The following is a 20,763-nucleotide window of genomic DNA, read 5'->3' as shown; positions in this document are numbered from 1 at the left end:
GAAGAGCTTTCTTTACTGCTGCTGAAATTCATGGCTGCAGTCAGCCAACAACGATAACCATAGCCAGCTGATAGGTCTCTGCTCTGCCTTGTGTCTGCACCTCTGCTTCCAGAAGTCTGTTCCTGAGTCTTGTGTCAGTCCCTGCTCAGGAAACTCAGATCCAACTGAGGCTGAGTTGAGATCTTAGCACTGCACAGGAGCCAGCCATACAGACAGCACTGGAAGTAGCATGGGCTTGAAAGGAGAGTGAATTACCCAATAGGAAAAACCAGTCATGTCCATTTCAAGCCCACAGGGGCTGGCTCTGAAAGATGCAGATGAAAGGATGCACTTTTCTCTCAGTAAGCGTTCTTACAATTGCTTTCCTGTTATCATCGTTTCTCCTGTAAATGGATGTAATATGTAATTATTTTAATTGATTTTCCTTGCCCCTGCCTCCATGCACTGCAAACTTTTTATGAGAAGGAACTGGCGGGCACTGTGGCTTAACAGGCTAATCCTCTGCCTTGCGGCGCCGGCACACCGGGTTCTAGTCCCGGTTGGAGCGCTGGATCCTATCCTGGTTGCCCCTCTTCCAGGCCAGCTCTCTGCTATGGCCTGGGAAGGCAGTGGAGGATGGCCCAAGTCCTTGGGCCCTGCACCTGCATGGGAGACCAGGAGAAGCACCTGGCTCCTGGCTTCGGATCAGCAAGATGTGCCGGCTGCAGCGGCCATTGGAGGGTGAACCAACAGCAAAAAGGAAGACCTTTCTCTGTCTGTCTCTCTCTCTCTCACTATCCACTCTGCCTGTCCAAAAAAAAAAAAAAAAAAAAAAAAAAAGGAGGAACTGTGGTGCTGGTACTGTGGCACAGCAGGTAAAGCCATCCTCTGCAGTGCCAGCATCCCATATGGGCACTGTTTCAAGTCCCAGCTGCTCTACTTCCAATCCAGTTCTCTGCTATCACCTGGGAAAGCAGAAGAAGATGGCTCAGGTCCATAAGTGAGATATATTCTCAGTTAAAAAGAGGAAACAAATACAGGAAGTCAGGCATTAATACTAGGTTGATAAAACTTAAAATGTTTTAATTATATACACCCTATTTTTTTTAAACCAGGCAAAACATACATATATAAAAGAGCAATTTAACTTTTTTCAAGTTTTTAGGTATAAATGACAATAGCAGATAAACTTTAGACTTCTTATAGCCCAACCTGCAATGACAATAGTCAAACTAACTCTCCATTAAGAAGAAATTTAACGAGGCACGCTTTCTAGTGGGTGATATCCTCTTCCAAACCAAAAAGGGGGAAAAATGTTAAGCATATGAATAGCAAGGTTGTCATGTAACATTTTCTCATTTTGGTAATTTTACTCATTCTAGTTACCTTAAAAAATAAACTCATCTGTTAACTAAGTAAAAAACTATGTGCTATTTTATTTGTAGATACAGAATACTACAAGTATCTGCAGCAAGCCCATGAAGCACTTCTGTCTACTGATACTTCAGTTTTAAATATATACAAAACGTATCTGTCAAACCAATGTATTCACAGAAGCTGCAGAAAATTCATGCAATTAATGAAGGCTGAAATTTATAAATTAAAAATATTGTCATCTATACATAATGTACAAATTTGTGCATTTAAAAATGAATACTATCGTCTAAAGAGTAAATTTTCACAGGCAACTTTTGCTGCACAATGTTTGCTAATGAATGAAATCTTAGTATATTTTGAATATTTTGCCCCCAGAAATTAAAACTTCTGGTATTTTTCCTAAAAAATTGTCCTAAGTTGTAATCTTAAGAAAAAGGTACAGTTTGATTACATCTCATTTGAGGTGCTTTTCAAAGAACAATTTCCTAAATTTCACCACAAATACAAATTTGTACAATTAGTTCAGCAAAAATTCAAAAATGTTTCAATTTTACTTAAAGCATTCAGTATTACATATTTCACTAGAATATGCATGAGCTGAAGAAAGTGCAAAACATCTATATTTTTGTTTCTAATTTCACATCTTAGATACTGAAGTTTGAAAACAGCACAGCAGCCAGGAAAACTACATGGGGGGGGGGACATAATGAAATTACAAATCTAACTTACATAATAAAATATTGCCCCTCAGTGTTTTGAAACTTGAAACATTACCATCTTTGCAACAGTCTCTTTGAAATTGTGCTATACTTCTGAACTTATTTTGTCAATCAAGAAGAAATTCAGTGAGGCTTCAGTTTTCTCTTGAAATACTAAATAGAATTTTCATGGGCTGGTGACTTCCAACGTGACTGCAGATTTTTTATTATAGAGTTTGCCATACTACCAAGTTTCTCATGCATTTCAAATAGCTGGTTTCCTGAATAATTATGGAGATCTTCTGAATCTAACTGAAGAGCAAGAGCACTAATTTGTGCCATAAGATTTTTAGAAAATGGAGTTTCTAAAGTAACAGGATCAGCCAAATCTAAAAGAAAGTGCAAATAAATTAATGGCAGATTAATATTCAATTACAGATATCACCTTTCAAGTTAATGAAGTTTAAGTGCATAGTTTTAACCAGAATAGGCTGAGTTATCCTTGCTCCTCAAGAGAACAAGGTGACAGGAAAATTCACCACACATGTTTTCTGTTAGTCAAGAAACCACTAGACTAGTTCATTTTTAGTGACATAACTGTAACAAAATGTATCATTTATATCCTTGAGACCTTGATGAACTAAAAGCTGGCAATTAGAGGAAACAAACTTTACACAGATAAAGTAAAATCAGTTATTTTTTCCACACATCTGTCATCAAATGTGTGCACACACACTAATATATACAATTAAGGACTCTTCAAATTAAAACCAAAAACAAAAAATTAAGAAAATGAAGTATCTTCATAAAATTGTACAAATATGCCAAAAATATACCTGAAGCAAGTCTTTCATCATCTGAAGATTTAGTTTCTATTCCATTTACTGTTTTTTCAGAAATATCAAAAACTGGAATCTCTTCTAGTCCATGAGACTTCACCTTGATTATACGATGTTAAAGAAAAAAAAAATCAAATCAAGCTACATTTCATAAACATTGGTATAAACACCAGAAAAAAACTTATGTGGAAAACATAGTCCATAGCTAATTATAATTAACTTAGCTTATCTTGCTAACACTATGTTCTCTACTAACTATATAAAAATAGCATCACTATTTCCTCCCTAACAGAGTCAGAAATGTGTATTTCATAGGGGCCAGCATTTTGGAGTAGCAAGTAAAGCTGCCACCTGCAATGCGGGCATCCTCTATGAGTTCTGGTTCATGTCCCAGAAGCTCTGCTTCTGATCCAGTTCCCTCCTAATAGTGTGGGAAAAACAGAAGATGACCCAAGTGCTTGTGCCCCTCCTACCCATGTAGGAGACCTGGAAGCTCCTTGGCTGTAGCCATGCCCACTCTGGCCATTGTGGCAATCTGGGAAGTGAACCAGTAGATGAAGATCTGTCTAACATTAACTTTCAAATCAAGAGAAATCTTAAAGTTATATTTTGTAATAGGTTCAGTCATGAAAGTCAAGGAAATTGCATTGTTTTCCCAAGTTCAGGGATGAGGGAAAGGAAAAGTCTATAGCAGCAATTTCTAAGTACAATACGTATACGTATATTTATTTTAAACAGAACATAATTTTCATAGCTCTTCCCAGAGCCTGACCAAAAGCTTTCCAATAGTTTACGTTACTCAGCAACTCTACTCTTCAAGGTATATATAACCAAAATAAATGAAAATATACATTCAAAGCAAAAACTTGTATATGAACGATCAAGCAGCATTACGAACAGCAGCAAAATGTACAAAAATATCCATCAACTTACAGAAAAATGTGGAGTAGTTTTTCAACTTTAACATGGAAAGAAACTGACAAACTAAAACATGAGTAAACCTTTATAATATTAAACTGAAAGAAGCCAGTTAAGCAAAGACTAAGCTAAGGTTATATGACTTCATTTTCAATGTTCACAGCACACAAAATCTATAGGGAAAAAAAGAGCAAATAGGGAACAGAGGAAGGAGTTAACAGCTAATGAAGTAAGTTAGGGCTTTTTCCTGTTTTGCTGGAAAAAAAAAAGTTCCAAAGTTAGGACATGGGGTTGGCTGTCTAACTGTATACAGAAAATAAAAATTAATGGAATAGACATTCTAAGTTCCCATGGACACTGAATAAGAAAATTTCAGAACTTGAAATCTTCGTCTAAGAATGAAAATTACACACACAGCACAGTTCTTGATTTTGTTTTCTATTTGAGTTAGTGCATTATAAAAGTTCCTGAAGATAACAAATTAAATGAAAATCAAGTACTCTGGAATAGAGACAAATCTCCATTTTAGAAGTTCTAACACAGAATTCTACTTTTCACCCTTAAGTATACTCTTTTTCCATTTATCACAATTCATACAGTGTCAATGGATAGGAAAATCTTTGAATGGGCTACAGAAGTTTTGTAAATCCTGAAATAACAAGCGTAAGTTTTCATATACATTTTAACCAGGAGGCTTAATCTTGGCTTTCATCAAAATTTTGAAAATTACCAATGTGTACAAAATGTTAGAAGGAAAAACAAATGTAAACTGGCAGACATCAAAATCACAATATTGTGACCAATAAATTTGTGTCAAAGTTTGGATTTGAGCATCCAGGTTTTAGCAGTACTCACATGCAACCAATCATTGATTGCTGGGGACAAATCAAAGAAAAAGTAGAAGAGAATTCAATGAACAAGACAATTTAAAAAAATTAACTTATACACTACCCAAAAATTATTTAAATACATGAACGAACTTCCCTATGGAATTAAAATTCCCTTTTAAGTTACGCTTGACTAGGAAGGGGAGTATTACATAAACTGCACTTTTAAAAGCAACTGTAATTCTGTATCATTAATATACTTTTGTAATTAATACTTCAGCTTTTACCTGCTGCTCATGATATACTCTGAGTGCCCTTTTTACATTAGACACTTTTGGAGAATGGATAGGAAGAGTTTTTATTTCTGAAGCTGTAAGAGTACTCAAATCACCAATTGTTTTTATATTCTTGGCTCTAATAAGTTGTCCCAAGCCTCTTGCCCTGAGAAAAGATGAGAGAAAAGCAAAATTACAGTTTATATATCTCAGTTGTGAACACTCAATCCAGTTGAAATTTCTTCATGTGAACTCAAACTTAAGTGCACTTACGTTATCACCCACCTAGCCCATAACGGGGCAGGCCTATATATGAAAGAATCTCCAAAACGTACATGGAGGACATGGCACGGTGGCCCAGTGATGATGCTGCCACTTGAGACACCAGCATCTTATGTGGGTGACAGTTTGAGAACTGGATGATCCATTTCTAAACTACCTCCCTACTAATGCGCTTGGGAACAGTGGAACATGGCCCACATGCTTGAGACCAGGTGACCCATGTGAGAGAGTCAGGTCAAGTTCCAGGCTCCTGACTCTGGCCCAGCCCCAGCCATTATGGCCATTTCGTGAGTGAATCAGCAGAGGGACCATCTCTCTCTTGCATCTCTCCATCTCTCTGAACTCTACCTTTCAAATATTAAATCTTTAAAGCTTTATGGAAATATGAATTATGAAAACTAGGCTTTTGTCCTAAAATAATATTTAATTCCATTTTCTCTGAACTTTTAGTAGTAGCCTTTTATGTATTTAGTTAAAAATGAGATTTCAATCTTTATTTTTATACTTGGCTTTAGCAACAGCACAAAAATAGAGTAAGCTCACTGGGGCTGGTGCTGTGGCACAGTGGGTTAAAGCCCTGGCCTGAAGTGCAGGGATCCCATATGGGTGCCAGTTTGAGACCTAGCTGCTCTACTTCCAATCCAGCTCTCTGCTATGGCCTGCGAAAGCAGTGGAGGATGGCCCAAGTCCTTAGGCCCCTGCATCCACGTGGGAGATCTGGAGGAAGCTTCTGGCTCCTGGCTTTGGATCGGCACAGCTCCAGCCACTGCAACCATCTGGAGGGTGAACTAGTGGATGGAAGACCTCTCTGTCTCTACCTCTCTCTCTGTAACTTTCAAATAAGTAAATCTTAAATTTAAAAAAAAAAAAAAGCCCACTGTGATCTCTGCTTCTATGTTCTTTTATCAAGTAACTGCTTTCTAACCGTTATGTTACATACACAGCAGCAGCATATGGAGACACTTTTTATGCTGAAATGCCCGGCTGCATTTACAGTTCAGGCTCCTCAATGATATTTTTCTTTCCCACATTCCTTTTATTGTGCCCTCTCCCCAATTTCCTTTATCAAAAATGGACACACATTATCCCTTGAATACATCTGAGAACACTTTGCATCCTTCTGAAAATATCATAATATAGAAGTCTAATAATTCATTTAAAAAGTAATTTTCTCAAGGTTTCAACAAGCTACATGAAACTATTTTCTTACACAGGACATGGTACCAGAACTGTCTACCCATAAGCATTGTTGCCAAGACTAACATTAAAGAACCAAACATTTTTTTTTTTAAAGATTTATATTTGAAAGACAGTTACAGAGAGAGGTAGAGACAGAGAGTCTTCCATCCACTGATTCACTCCCCAGATGGCCGCAACGGCCAGAGCTGAGCTGATCCGAAGCCAGGAGCCAGGAACTTCCTCCAGGTCTCCCATGTGGAGACTTGGACTTGGGCCATCTTCCACTGCTTTCCCAGGGCAGAGAGATGGATGGGAAGAGCAGCATCTGGGACTAGAACTGGCGCCCATATGGAATGCCAGCACTTCAGGCCAGGGCTTTAACCCACTGCACCACAGCACCAGCCCCTAAGAACCAAACTTTTAATCAAAAACAAAAACGCTTCGGAGTAAGTTCTGCATATACGGACATCACACTTCAGACTTTTGGTGGCAGTGCACTTTTGGTGGGTTAATCTTTATGAACGTCATCTCCTAATAAAGAGGAAGTGATATATTATTCATGGGTTTATGTTAAACAAGATAATGCATGTAGGGGCCAATGCTGTGGCACAGTGGGTTAAAGCCCCAGCTTGAAGCACTGGCACCCCATATGGGCACTGGCTCGAGTCCCGGCTGCTCCTTTTCGGATCCAGCTCTTTGCTGTGGCCTGGGAAAGCAGAAGATGGCCCAAATGCTGGGGACCCTGCAACCATGTGGGAGACCAGGAGAAAGCTCCTGGCTCCTGGCTCTGGATCAGCTGTGCTCTTGCCATTGCAGTCATTTGGGGAGTGAAACAGCAGATGGAAGACCTCTCTCTGGCTCTACTTAACTCTTTCAAATAAATAAAAAATCTTTTTAAAAAACATAATGTACATAAAGATTTTTTTTTAAATTATCTGAAAGGCAGAGAGTCAATTAGAGATCTGGTTTATTCCCAAAGTGCCAACAGCTAGGCTGGGCCAGATTGAAGCCAGAACCAAATATAGAACTCCCCTGTAGGTGGCAGAGAGCCAACAACCTGAGCTACCATCTGCTACTTGACATGTATGTGCAACAGGAGGAAGCTGGAATTGGAAGCAGTGAGCTGAGAACCAAACTAAGGCATTCCAATTCAGTAGGTAGGCATCCCCAGTGCAAACTGAACTGCTATGCCAAGTGCCTGCCTCAGCACCTGATACACTTATCTTGAAATACATTAGGATAAAACTGTCTCTCACAGCTCAGTCTGGCCTATCTTCCAAACTGTATTTTCTTTTTAATTCCTAAAACACGATGTATGTGGGAGTGATATCAATCAATTCTAAACAAGAAGTCCTCTTATAAAAGAGTCATGTTGGAATATAAGCTATCAGGCTTATAAATAAGCACTTACCACATGTTCGATGTAATCTGAGGTAAAATGATGTCAACTGGTGCTGCACAGTTCACCAACGCTGGGTAAACACTTTCTGTTGGGCATGGCACAGATTCTTTCACCATTTCTGTAATCTTAGAATAAATTTTGAAAACCATTAAACACAGGTCACCAGAGTGAACATAAAAATATAAAGTTACGTGAAAACTAAAGCACTTCTTACTAAACACTTCTTTGAGCTCTTAAATTTAGGGCTACGTGATCCTGGGGACAGAAATCCTTTGGTTGAAGTGGTATTATGCTAGATAGAAGAAAGGAGAGAAAAAAAAAAAACTCAGAACCCTAAATAACTATAATTTTACAACTTTCACAATTTAGACTATAGTTATTTCTTTAAAATTTTAGAGAACATAAAAAGGGTAGAATAAAACTAGTACCTCATCAATTACTTAGCACAATCACCACCACCACCTCTTACCAAGCAGCCAAAGAATAAACGCAAACCAAAGAAAACTTTCTTAAATAGCTCACTGTGAGACCAATTATGTACATCATGTGCATATTCACAGATGTGTATTCTAAAGCTTATGGCTTACCTTAGATTGTACAGTGGGTGAAATTTTAACACTTTTTGCAATGGGAGAGTTATTTAAAGGATGGGACCTAACAATAGAGCATCGTCTATCAATGTCATCTGCCAATCCTGCTTGGTATATTGGATCTGCAAAGGAGACATGGCGAACCTGAAAACACAAGTCAGATTTTTATTTAACAAAATTAAAGTTTTTAAAAGTGATACCATAAATTCCCGTTATGAGGTTACTCAAAAATGTGGGTTTGGAATCTCTATTTCACCAGAGGACAACTATGTATAGTTGTTCAACCTTGTGACTGCTTAAGACCAAAGTTCATTCTAGCTACCTATATTCTAAACTGTCTTCGCCTAATATAGCACTAAAGATTGTAAAACTCTGACAGTGTAGAAACTTAATGAAATGGCATGTGCTAGTTCATACTATAGTGACTCATATAACTTTATGGAGTTACTAAAGAGACTAGACAGTCTGAAAAAGATAAAGATGTCAAAAAAAAATAATTGGCCTCTGGTACACCTTACTGATGTCTTTAAATTCTTTGAGAGCACTATCAGAGTCATAGTAACTAGGTACCAATTTCTGTATTAACCACAGCTTGAAGTGAATTACATCTGAATTCTTTGTTTCTTCAGTTATGTCATAAACACTCATTTTTTTTAAAAAAAATTATTTCAAAGGCAGAGTGACAGATAGGGAGAGATAAAGATATCTTTCATTCATTCATTGGTTCACTCTAAATGGCCTCAACATCTGGGTCTGGGCCAAGCCAAAGCCAGTATCCTGGGAACTCCATCCAAGTCTCCCACATGGGGGTAGCAGAGGCCCGGTTACTTGGGTTATCATCTACAACTTTCTTAGGTGCATTAGCAGGAAGCTAGATCGGAAGAGAAGAATATCCAGACTTGAGCAGGTATTCCAAAATAGGATGCCAGTGCCACAGGCAGTGTCATAACCTGGCATATTATGATGAAGTCCTACAACAACCATACATCATTAATAATTTTACATTTCTCCTGGTAGCAATTCCACACGGCAGGCACATACTTATATACCATAGAAAATAAAATATGTTGTTCAGCCGACTAAAGAAATTGAGGCTTTTTCTGTTTTTAGGGATTGCCAGCAGACAAAATGAAGTTCAATTCCTTTTAAATTTCTGCCCAAACCAAGAACCAAAAAGAACATTTCAATTCACTGTTGCACATTCCCAGAAACATTATGCCTTCCCCTCTTTCCAATGAACTGAGACACTACTTCTGTCTATCCAAAAGGATGACAAAATACAAGTTGTACGAGGACACTATAAAGGTCAGCAAGTTGGCAAAGTAATCCAGGATTACACAACATCTACAATGAAAGGGCACAGGGAGGAAAGGCCAATGGCACAACTGTCTGTGCAAGCATTCACCCCAAAAAGGTATTTTTCACTAGGCTATTCCTGGACAAAGAATAGATCCATACAGTCTACTAAAACTGAGTCCCGAAGACACAGAAAACCTAAACAGACCAATAAACCAAGACAGAGACTAAATCAGTAATAAACACCCTCCCAGTAAAGAAATGCCCAGGACCAGATGTGTTCGCTGGTCAATTCTACAAGACACTTAAAGAAATAATTCTAATTCTTCTCAACCTATTCCAAAACAACTGAAAGGGAAGGAATCCCCCCAAACTCATTTTTTTTTAATTTTAATTTTTTTTGACATGCAGAGTGGATAGTGAGAGAAAGAGAGAGACAGAGAGAAAGCTCTTCCTTTTTGCCGTTGGTTCACCCTCCAATGGCCGCTGCAGCCAGAGCATCTCGCTGATCCGAAGCCAGGAGCTTCTCCTGGTCTCCCATGCGGGTGCAGGGCCCAAGGACTTGGGCCATCGTCTACTGCCTTCCCGGGCCAGCAGAGAGCTGGCCTGGAAGAGGGGCAACCGGGACAGAATCCGGCGCCCCAACCGAGACTAGAACCCGGTGTGCCAGCGCTGCAAGGTGGAGGATTAGCTTACTAAGCCACAGCATGGCCTTTTTTTTTTTTTTTTTTTTTTTTTTTTTGACAGGCAGAGTGGACAGTGAGAGAGAGAGAGAGAGAGAGAGAGAGAGAAAGGTCTTCCTTTGCCGTTGGTTCACCCTCCAATGGCCGCCGCAGCTGGAGTGCTGCGGCTGGTGCACTGCGCTGATCCGAAGGCAGGAGCCAGGTGCTTCTCCTGGTCTCCCATGCGGGTGCAGGGCCCAAGCACTTGGGCCATCCTCCACTGCACTCCCTGGCCATAGCAGAGAGCTAGCCTGGAAGAGGGGCAACCGGGACAGAATCTGGCACCCCGACCGGGACTAGAACCCGGTGTGCCGGTGCCACAATGTGGAGGATTAGCTTATTGAGCCATGGCGCCGGCCCAAACTCATTCTATGAAGCCAGGAACATCTTATTTCCAAATCCAGAAAAAGAACAAAGAAATAACTATAGACCAATACCCCTGATGAACATAGATGTAAAAATCCTGAACAAAATGCTACCTATTCAAATCCAACACCACAACAGAAAGTTCATTCACCTGGACAAATAGAATTTCACCCTGGTTTGCAGAGATGGTTCAAAATTTGCAAAATCAATGTGATATATCATACTAACAAACTGAATAAAAACCATACAATTATTTGAATAGATGCAGACAAAGAATCAGACAAAAAAAAATAGCTCTTCATGATAAAAACCTTCAGCATTTTGGGTACAGAAGGAATATTCCTCAACACAATCAAGGCAATACATGACAAACCCACAACTGGCATCATATTGAATGGGAAAAAGTTGGAAGCATTTCCACTGAGATCTAGAACCACACCACACCTGGAAAGGAGGAAGTCAGATTATCCTTGCTTTCAGATGACATGATCTTATACAGAGGGAAACCAAAAGACTACACTTAGACAATTGGAGCTCCTAGGAGTTTGGGGAAGATGCAAAACACACACACACACACACACACACACAAATCAATCTTTTTACACACAAACAATGCTATGGCTAAGAAAGAACTTGTAAGGTTAGTACCACTAACAATAGCTACAAAAAAAAAATCAAATGCCTTAGAATACATTTAACCAAGGATATGAAAGATCTCTGCAATGAGAATTACAAAACATTAAAGAAACAGAAACAAGGGACAGCACTGAGGCACAGTAAGCTAAGCTGCCACCTGCAGCACGGGCATCCCATGTGGGCACCAGTTTCTGTCCAGGCTGCTCCTCTTCTGATCCAGCTCTGCTTATGGCCTGGGAAAGCAGAAGATGGCCCAAGTGCTTAGGCCCCTGTACCTGTGTGGGAGACTAGGAAGAAACCCCTGGCTTTAAATGGGCCCAGCTCTGGGATTGCAGCCATTTGGGGAGTGAACCAGTGGACGAAAGGCCTTTCTCTCCGTCTCTCCCTGTATCTATAACTCTACTTCTCAAATAAAGACCAAAAAAAAAAAATGAAAAATCTTCCATGTCTGTGGATCGCAAAATATCCATACTACTAAAATCAATTTACAGATTCACTGTGATCCCAACCATAATACCAATGGCATTCTTCTCATCTCTAGGAAAAAAACATGCTAAATTCATTTGGAAACACAAGAGACTCCGAATAGCTAAACCCTGCAAGACACTGGCATAGGCAAAGTGTTCTTGGGAAAGACCCTAGAGGCACAGGCAATCAAAGCCATAATTGACAGTTGAGATTACAAACTGAGAAACTTCTGCACTACACAAGAAGCACTGAGAAAAATGAAGAGATACAGGATGGGAGATAATATTTGCAAACTATGCAACTGAGGAAGGATTAATAATATCCAGAATCTGAAGAGCTCAAGAAACTCCTACAACAGAACAAACAATCCAGTTAAGAAATGGGCAAAGAACTTTAACAGGCATTTATCAAAACAGAAAATTCAAATGGAAAACAAATACATGAAAAAATGCTCAGTATCACTGGCCATCAAGGAAATGCAAATCAAAAATACAGTAAAGACTCACCTCCCCCCAGTTAGAACGGTTTTCAAACAGAAAGCAACATCAAATGCTGGCGAGCATGTGGGGGGAAAAGTAATCTACTTTTGGTGGGAATTTAAACTGGTATAGCCACTGCAGAAGACAGTATGGAGATACCTAAGAAAGCTGAAAATAGATATCCATATAACCCAACAATCCCATTCCTAGGAAAGGAGGGAGGGTGGGAACATGGGCAGTGGGAAGGAAGTATTGCTATGCTCCTAAATCTGTAAGAAATACATGAAATCTGGCCGGCGCCGCGGCTCACTAGGCTAATCCTCCGCCTTGCGGCACTGGCACACCAGGTTCTAGTCCCGGTTGGGGTGCCAGATTCTGTCCCAGTTGCCCCTCTTCCAGGCCAGCTCTCTGCTATGGCCAGGGAGTGCAGTGGAGGATGGCCCAAGTGCTTGGGCCCTGCACCCGCATGGGAGACCAGGAGAAGCACCTGGCTCCTGCCTTCGGATCAGTGCGGTGCGCTGGCCGCAGCAGCCATTGGAGGGTGAACCAATGGCAAAAGGAAGACCTTTCTCTCTCTCTCTCGCTGTCCACTCTGCCTGCCCAAAAAAAAAAACAAAAAAACATGAAATCTGTTCATCTTAAAAATAAATTAAAAACTCAGTATGAGCTATATGTAGCAAAACTTGTATAAACATCTAAAATATACTGAAAAAGACATCACAAAATTCTATCTTCATAAATTTTAAGTATTATGCCTATTAAACTTACGTATGTTAATATCCTCAAAACAAAAAAGACTAAAATCCCCACAAAAACAGGTAAGTTTCCCTAAATGGATTTTTCTGAATTCTTAAGTTTCCAGTGTATCAAGTGGAAAGGTCCTAAGAGAAAAAGGCATAGAGATTCAAATATGAAGTTCAAAAAATGTCCTTGCTGAAAGCAAAAAATCACGTTTTCATATATGTGCGCACACACTCATTTTAACTATATATATATATACACTATATATATAGTATTCTACAGCATATATATATATATATATATATATATATATATACTATATATATATAGTATTCTACAGCAAGTAACATGTTGACTCTTTTTTTTTTTTTTTGGACAGGCAGAGTGGATAGTGAGAAAGAGAGAGACAGAGAGAAAGGTCTTCCTTTTTGCCATTGGTTTACCCTCCAATGGCCGCTGCGGCCGGCGCATCTCGCTGATCCAAAGGCAGGAGCCAGGTGCTTCTCCTGGTCTCCCATGCGGGTGCAGGGCCCAAGGACTTGAGCCATCCTCCACTGCACTCCCTGGCTACAGCAGAGAGCTGGCCTGGGAGAGGGGTAACCGGGATAGAATCTGGCGCCCTAACCGGTACTAGAACCCAGTGTGCCGGCGCTGCAAGGTGGAGGATTAGTCTGTGAAGCCATGGTGCCGGCCAACATGTTGACTTTCAAAATTCAGGGTTTGACGTTTAGCCTTGTGGTTAAGATTATAGTTGGGGTTTCTCCATGCCATATCAAGTTGCCTGCGATTCTGAGTACCAGCTCCAGCTGGTACTCTGACAATGCTGAACTCTGGCTAAAAGTGACTGGGTCCTGCCTCTCATATGGGAGACCTGGATTTAGTTCCCAGCTCACAGCTTTGGCCCAGGTCACTGCAGGCAATTGAAAAATGAACCAATGGGTGGAGAACTTTCTTTGCAATTTCAGAGTTAAATGGGGGGAAAAAAAACTTAAAAATTTGCAGAATTTCCTAACACCTTTTGAAAGTAGTTTAAGCAGAAAAGTTACTTAGATATATGAAAATAAAAATTAGAATGCCTAAGAGGCTAACAGAGACCCCTGCTGGTTCTCTCAAAAGACCTATGAATTCAGTTCAGGCTTTCTACATGGCTGTCATCACCTGCTGGCTACAGGGTGTGCATCAGCAAGAAGTTGAAATTGGGAACCAAAGGTGGGACTTGAACCCAGCCACTCAGACACGGGACACAGGCATCACAAATCTCAGCTGCTGGGCTAAAGTACTACCCTTCCTTTTTGATTTTTACTCATTCATTCAACAAACCACATGCAATGCACAAGACCAGAACCTTAAGAAACATGCAAATAACCCTTGTTTCCTAATAGGTTTTTGTGCAGTTTAAAGTTTAAGTGCAGGAGATAAGGATGCTAATAAAACTATAAATGAAATCACATCCAGAAACTGAGGAAGAAATAGCTAAGGATTTTTCGGTTACAGACTGAAAATCAGTTTACATAAACACTTAAGTGAACAGCGTACCATCCCAGTACACTTTAAGGGGTTTATCTGTTTTATCGGTGGCAATCAGTGTCACCTAAATTCCTAAATCTGCTTTCCTTATATATCACACTGAGAATCTAAAGAGATAGATTTGTCCCAATTTTACCAAAGGTGACCCGTGTATATAGCTACTTTAAGTATCTTTAATTTCGTCAAACGATAACCAAAAGGGCTTCAGTTTCCTTTTTTCAACACCTTAATTCCCCCTGCCTCTTCCCCCAGAATGACAATTCTAAGAGTTGAGTAATCATAATTCTGTTATTCACCAGGTGACTGATACAGCTAAAACTTCCAAGCACATCCTGGGCTCATTATTATACTGCCTTATTCTACCTACCTTGTTAACAGGTGATGAATTTTCATCCTCTTGAGGTCTTTTTAGTCCCCTCTTTAAAATGCTGGTGGATGGAGAAGCCAAAGGAGACCACACACAACGAGTCTGCATGCCACTTGGACTTTCATTTGCTGACATAAGTAAAGGATCAAGTTCCCTTAATTTTTGAGGAGACACATTATTGTCTTCTCTTATCAGTTCAGAGACAGCAGTTTCAGATGTCAAGGACTGTAATGGTTCCTCCACTTTCTTTGAAGTGTGATGAACATCCTGTAAAGTATCATTTTCCAGGACCATTTGATTGTCATCTGATTTCGTTTGTTCATCAAGTTCATTATTTGTTTCTGTTTTCTCAGAGTCAACCTTTTGTTCCTCAGCATTCATTTCAAGTGCATCAGGAACAGCGTCAGTTTCTACATTCAACCTCTTTATTTCAGCTTCTTCAGGATTAGAGATTTTCATAACCATGTCTCTGTCCTCCATTTCCTTGACATGGTCAGTTTCAGCATTCACCTCACTGATCACTGTTTCATCACAGCTGTCCAGGTTGGCATTTATCTCTTCAGATGAGCCTTGATTAGATTCATCCCTTCCTCCACCTACGTCAACTGATTGTTCAGGAGTCTTGTTTTGAGCATCCAGTTTTATATGTGTATTCTCAGAAAGACCAATACTCACATTAAATCCCTCAGCTTCAGTTTTTTCAGTATTCAGTATCTCAGCTTTGTCTGGTTCAGATTCATCACTTCGTTCACTATTTTCTACTACTGCTGCCTTTCCAACCAAATCAGCTTTGGCATTCTCTTGCTCAGAGGAACTAACTTCAAGTTTTTCGTTTTCTCCATCCAATTTCATAGCTTCCATTTCCTCTGGATTAGAGTCTGCCATTACTTTATATGCATTCTTGTCATTAACAATGGTTGACTCTTTTTGGGGGACACCCTCCAGTTTTTCTTCTTCAGTTTCAAAAGGGGAACATTTCTGTTGAATGTTCTTGGGATCATCTATACATGGTCCAACAGATCTAAATTTTTTATTAGCTGGCTCTTGGCTTTCAACATTTTTCACTTCAATGGGAACACTGTTATTGCTCTCTTCAAAATTTACTTGAGAAGGAAGAGATTCTTGAATAACACTTGCTTTCAAGTCAGTTTCAGGTACAACTAGTAAGTCATTAGCAGTATCATTCTCCTCCTTGAGATCAAAATGAAAATTCACATTGTGATGCTCATCAACAAATTTTGCTTCAGAATACAGATGAGAAGTTTCTGATACAGTTACAGCTGTTTGTACAATCTTTTTTATCCCACTAATCTTTTCATTATTTTCCGTATTCTTTAGCCCAATGACTGACTTTTCCTGAGACTGTGACTTTTCCCCACAGCAATCACAACCTTTAGATTTCCTCACCCTCCTGCTTCTCTTATGTTGGCATTCAAGGGTTTGTAGACTTTTTTCAGAAAGCAAAGGAATGTCTGGTGTCCCAGTTTTTGAAGATTCTCCCATAGTGTTATCATCAACAGAATCTCGCTTATGTAATCTTTTACTGGCATTCCTAGTCCTCAGATTTGATTCTGGCACAGGTGGGCTTGTAAGGTAATATTCTTCACATTTGGTAGTTTTACTTTTCCCTTCATGCGTATTGGGTACATCATCAGAAATATGCGATAAATCTGAAGATACTGTAGAATCTTGAAGCATTACAGTACTGTCATCTTTTTCAGAAATCTGAGATTTTATATCTGAATCGACTTCTGAACTTGCTTTACAATCATTTGTCTGATTTTCAACTTTCACACATTCTTGTTTTACTGTTTTTTCTTCTTGATCTTCAATGTCAACACTGTCACTGCCTTTGTTTTTCCATTTCCCAGATCTCTTCTTTCTAGAGCCTTCTTCCTTTGCCTCAGAACTATCAGATTCTGAGTTTTCAATGCTGGAAAGCAAACCCTGAGATGCTCTTCTTGTTTGATAACGTGTTCGTCCCCTTAATGGTTTATCAGAGGACTTATCTGCAATGTCCTGGGAACCATCTCCCTCAGAAGCAACATTCTCAATGTCTGACTTTCTTTTATTTTGGTCAATTTCACCATTAGCACTGGTTTCTCCCAAAGTCTTCTCAAGTAAATTGTCTTTCTCAATTAAATTTTCCTGTACAGTTTGTTCTGAAGTCGGTTTTTGCTTGGGCGACACATCATCTTTAACATGAAATGGACTCTTCTGCAGAGTTTTTTCTTCTTCTTTACTACGTCTTTCCCTTTTCTGATTGTTTTCTTTATCTTGGCTATCAGCGGTAGACTCAGATATTTCTGAGCGTCGTCTTGATGATCTCCTAAGTGTTTTCTGATTTGTAGTTATCTGAACCTGACTATCCTCATTTACCATCTGATCTGCTGGTATTACTGCTGGGGGTGTATTTTCTTTGGAATCCAAATTAGTCTCTGTGCTTGTCTCTTCTACAGTACTGTTTTCTTTTTTTTTTATTTTTTTATTTTTATTTTATTTTTTTTTATTTTTGACAGGCAGAGTGGACAGTGAGAGACAGAGACAGAGAGAAAGGTCTTCCTTTTGCCGTTGGTTCACCCTCCAATGGCCGCCGCGGTAGCGCGCTGCGGCCGGCGCACCGCGCTGATCCGATGGCAGGAGCCAGGTGCTTCTCCTGGTCTCCCATGCGGGTGCAGGGCCCAAGCACTTGGGCCATCCTCCACTGCACTCCCTAGCCACAGCAGAGAGCTGGCCTGGAAGAGGGGCAACCGGGACAGGATCGGTGCCCCGACCGGGACTAGAACCCTGTGTGCCGGCGCTGCTAGGCGGAGGATTAGCCTATTGAGCCACGGCGCCGGCCTACAGTACTGTTTTCTAATAATACAACATTTTCTACTGTTGGTTTAAGCTTTGCATCTTCATATTCTACTGTATACTCAGAAAGATGAGTTTGATTATCTGACACACACTCGGTTTGATTAAGCAAACAAGCTGGGTTATTTTCTAAAGCTATTATGCCTTCAGATTCCTGAGTATTTTTCTCCTGATTAGACCTCACTAAGGGCTTAGATCTTTTATTCCCCGACTGTTCAGCTTTACTACATTTGCGGCCTGATCTCTTAATTCCATTCACTATTTTTTCAGAGTCACATTGTGAAAGAGTCACTTCTCTTTTCTTTGTCTTTGATGCACTGTCTGATTTACTCATGTATTCTTGATTATTTCTCACTGTAACAGTTGATGACATATCATTCAATGGGGAAGGGCTAAAAGGTCTATTTTCTGAACCATCAAATTTTTCCAAGGTAATAAAAGTTTGTCTCCGACTTGTAGGCTGTGGAGGAGTTCCAGATATAGTAATGTTAGAAATGGAGCTACTGTTGGCAATAGAAGAGCTGTCTGTTTTAGAAGTACATTCAGTTGAGGTCTTCGATGAAATTAAAGCTCTTTTTTTGGCATCATTAACGCTCAACATTTTTGGATTGGTTTCATCAACAGAACCTGATTCATTATTTGAAAGGGGAGTGTTTTGAAGATTTTCATCCATACCACAGTTTTCCATCACATCTTGAGAACTGACAATGTCACTCTTAATTTGCTCCTCCTGCACAAAAATGTATACATATAGATATAGATTAGCCAGGAAATAGTTGGGCTTTCTGGGAAAATTTTAGACTTTATTTTTTGAGTTACTAAACCTTAACAATCACTGACACTCTGCATATATTAAGATATTAAAAAGGCAATGCTGACCAATGATTTAGGTTGTGTTCCTAATTATAAGCATCCAATAAAAGACAAACACTATAATCCTGCTAGTGTATGAGTTGGAGAAAAGAGGAGATTAAACAGAAAATTAACAAAATTAAGACTCAAACATCTTCCGGTAATTTGAGGTTCCAAAATTCCAAAATGGAAGGGTGATTCTAAAAACTCTGAAACATGAAATAATGACTATACCTTAATCATTATCTTGGAATCTTCCTTTGGTTTTTTGGTAGAAGTAGAAATTTCCCTGAAACAAATATTTTTATTAGGAGGTTATTTATAATTACTTAATAAGTAGGAAATTATATAAGTTTGACAATTTCATTACTCACATGGACTCTTCTTGACTGTACTGACTAGATAAGAAGGTATCTTGTTAAACATCCAGATTATTATACATTGCAGGAATATCACATCTGAAAAAGATTTTCAATAAGCAACTTAAAAATCTGATAATACTGCTAAAATGAGAAATTATACATCAAGTTTTACCATGATGTTTTTTCTATAAACAAAATGAAATCAAGACCTAAATTTGAATCTCAACATGTTCTATGTTAATTATCTTTTACCCCACAACCTACCTCACTAGAGAAATTCAGTTTTGAAACATCTGGCACATTAACTAAGTGGCATTATCTTCACTGTAAAAATAAAGTGCTACTTTTCTGCATGAAATGTAAGCATAAATATAGAATTTCAGATAAAAGGCCTACAAACCGCTTTGTTTTGAGTACTTCTTTTTGATGTTCAGTTAAGATTCTTTCCTTTGTTTCATTTTCTTCTGGAGAGATGAACACAAAATCAGTAGATTTTTCTTCTTCTAAAGGCATGTCATTCTTTACTTTTGAAGATGAAGAATCTAATTTCAGCTGCAGATTTGAAAAGCATAAACAGTAGAATGATGTAACTCGGAGAGCTGACTACATGTGCTCAGACACTTTCCTCCACAACAAAAGAAAAAATATAATTAAATAATAACCATACATTTGAGTTTCTAAGTTATATTTGAGTTTCTAAGTTATTTTCCAGTATTTCGTCAGTTTACCTACAAGTATCTAAGTTTTTTGGATTTTTTTTCCTTTTTCTTCATTTTACTTAAAGGGCAGAGAGAGATGTAGAGATACCTTCCATCTGCTGTTTCATTCTCTAAACACCAACAACATCCTGGGCAGGGACAAGTTGAAGCCAGGAACTCAGAACTCAATCCAGGTCTCCCATGTGGGTGTCAGGGACTCAACTATCTGAGCCATCTCCTGCTTCCCTACAATCTGTGCATTAGCAGGAAGCCGGAAATGGAACGTAATACAGACTCAAAGAAGATACCCCAATATGGGATGCAGTATCCCAAGTGGCAACATAACTGCTATACCTCATGCCAAAAAACATTTCTAATACTCTAATGCAGCTTTTGAATAGTGATTATGAAGTTTGAACTTCAAGTCCCTACAAAAATTATGATTAACAAACTGGTATAATATCCTATTTTTCTTTTCCTACCCATAATAAATATTAGGGGCTGGCATTGTGGTGCAGTAGTCTAAGGTTCTGCCTGCTGCACCGGTATCCCCTATCAGCACTACTTTATGTCTCAGTTGTTCTTCCAATCTAGCTCTCTGCTTATGGCCTGGGAAAGCAGTAGAAGATGGTCCAAGTACTTGGGCCCCTGCACCAACTGTCATGGGAGACCTGAAAGAAGATTCTGGCTTTGGATAGGCTAAGCTCTGGCTATTGCAGCCACTTGGGAAATGAACCAGTGTACAAAAAACCAGTCTCATTTCTTTTGTCTGTAACTCTACCTCTCAAATAAATAAAATCTTTGAAATTAAAAATTACCATGAACAGGGGACAGTGTTGTGGTGCAGCATGTAAAGCCACTGGCTCCAGCCCAGCATCCCATCTGGAAACTGGTTCAAGCTGCTTTGCTTCACTTTTGATCCAACTCCCTCTGAATGCCTTGGGACAAATAGTAGAAGACATCCCAAGTGCTTGGGCCCCTGCCATCCACGTTGCAGACCTGAATGAAGCTCCTGCCTCCAGTCTGA

General features: G+C 39.4%; 1 protein-coding gene across 1 annotated transcript in view; it reads right to left on the bottom strand.

The window, feature by feature from the left end:
* Positions 1-2,069: 2,069 nt before the first annotated feature.
* The window catches only part of LOC133754730 (telomere-associated protein RIF1-like), a gene marked incomplete at its 5' end in the record, with an annotated part of 49,496 nt that continues 30,802 nt past the window's right edge, over positions 2,070-20,763 (bottom strand). The window contains 11 exon segments of the mRNA XM_062185174.1: positions 2,070-2,443; positions 2,891-2,993; positions 4,926-5,079; positions 7,786-7,901; positions 7,991-8,068; positions 8,364-8,510; positions 14,969-17,421; positions 17,810-18,554; positions 18,911-18,965; positions 19,051-19,134; positions 19,439-19,590. Coding sequence (XP_062041158.1) covers positions 2,229-2,443; positions 2,891-2,993; positions 4,926-5,079; positions 7,786-7,901; positions 7,991-8,068; positions 8,364-8,510; positions 14,969-17,421; positions 17,810-18,554; positions 18,911-18,965; positions 19,051-19,134; positions 19,439-19,590 — 4,302 coding nt within the window.

The sequence above is a fragment of the Lepus europaeus genome, unplaced genomic scaffold (genome assembly GCF_033115175.1).
Source record: "Lepus europaeus isolate LE1 unplaced genomic scaffold, mLepTim1.pri SCAFFOLD_29, whole genome shotgun sequence".
Classification (NCBI taxonomy): Eukaryota; Metazoa; Chordata; class Mammalia; order Lagomorpha; family Leporidae; genus Lepus; species Lepus europaeus.
This window is presented reverse-complemented; position numbering and strand designations above follow the sequence as displayed.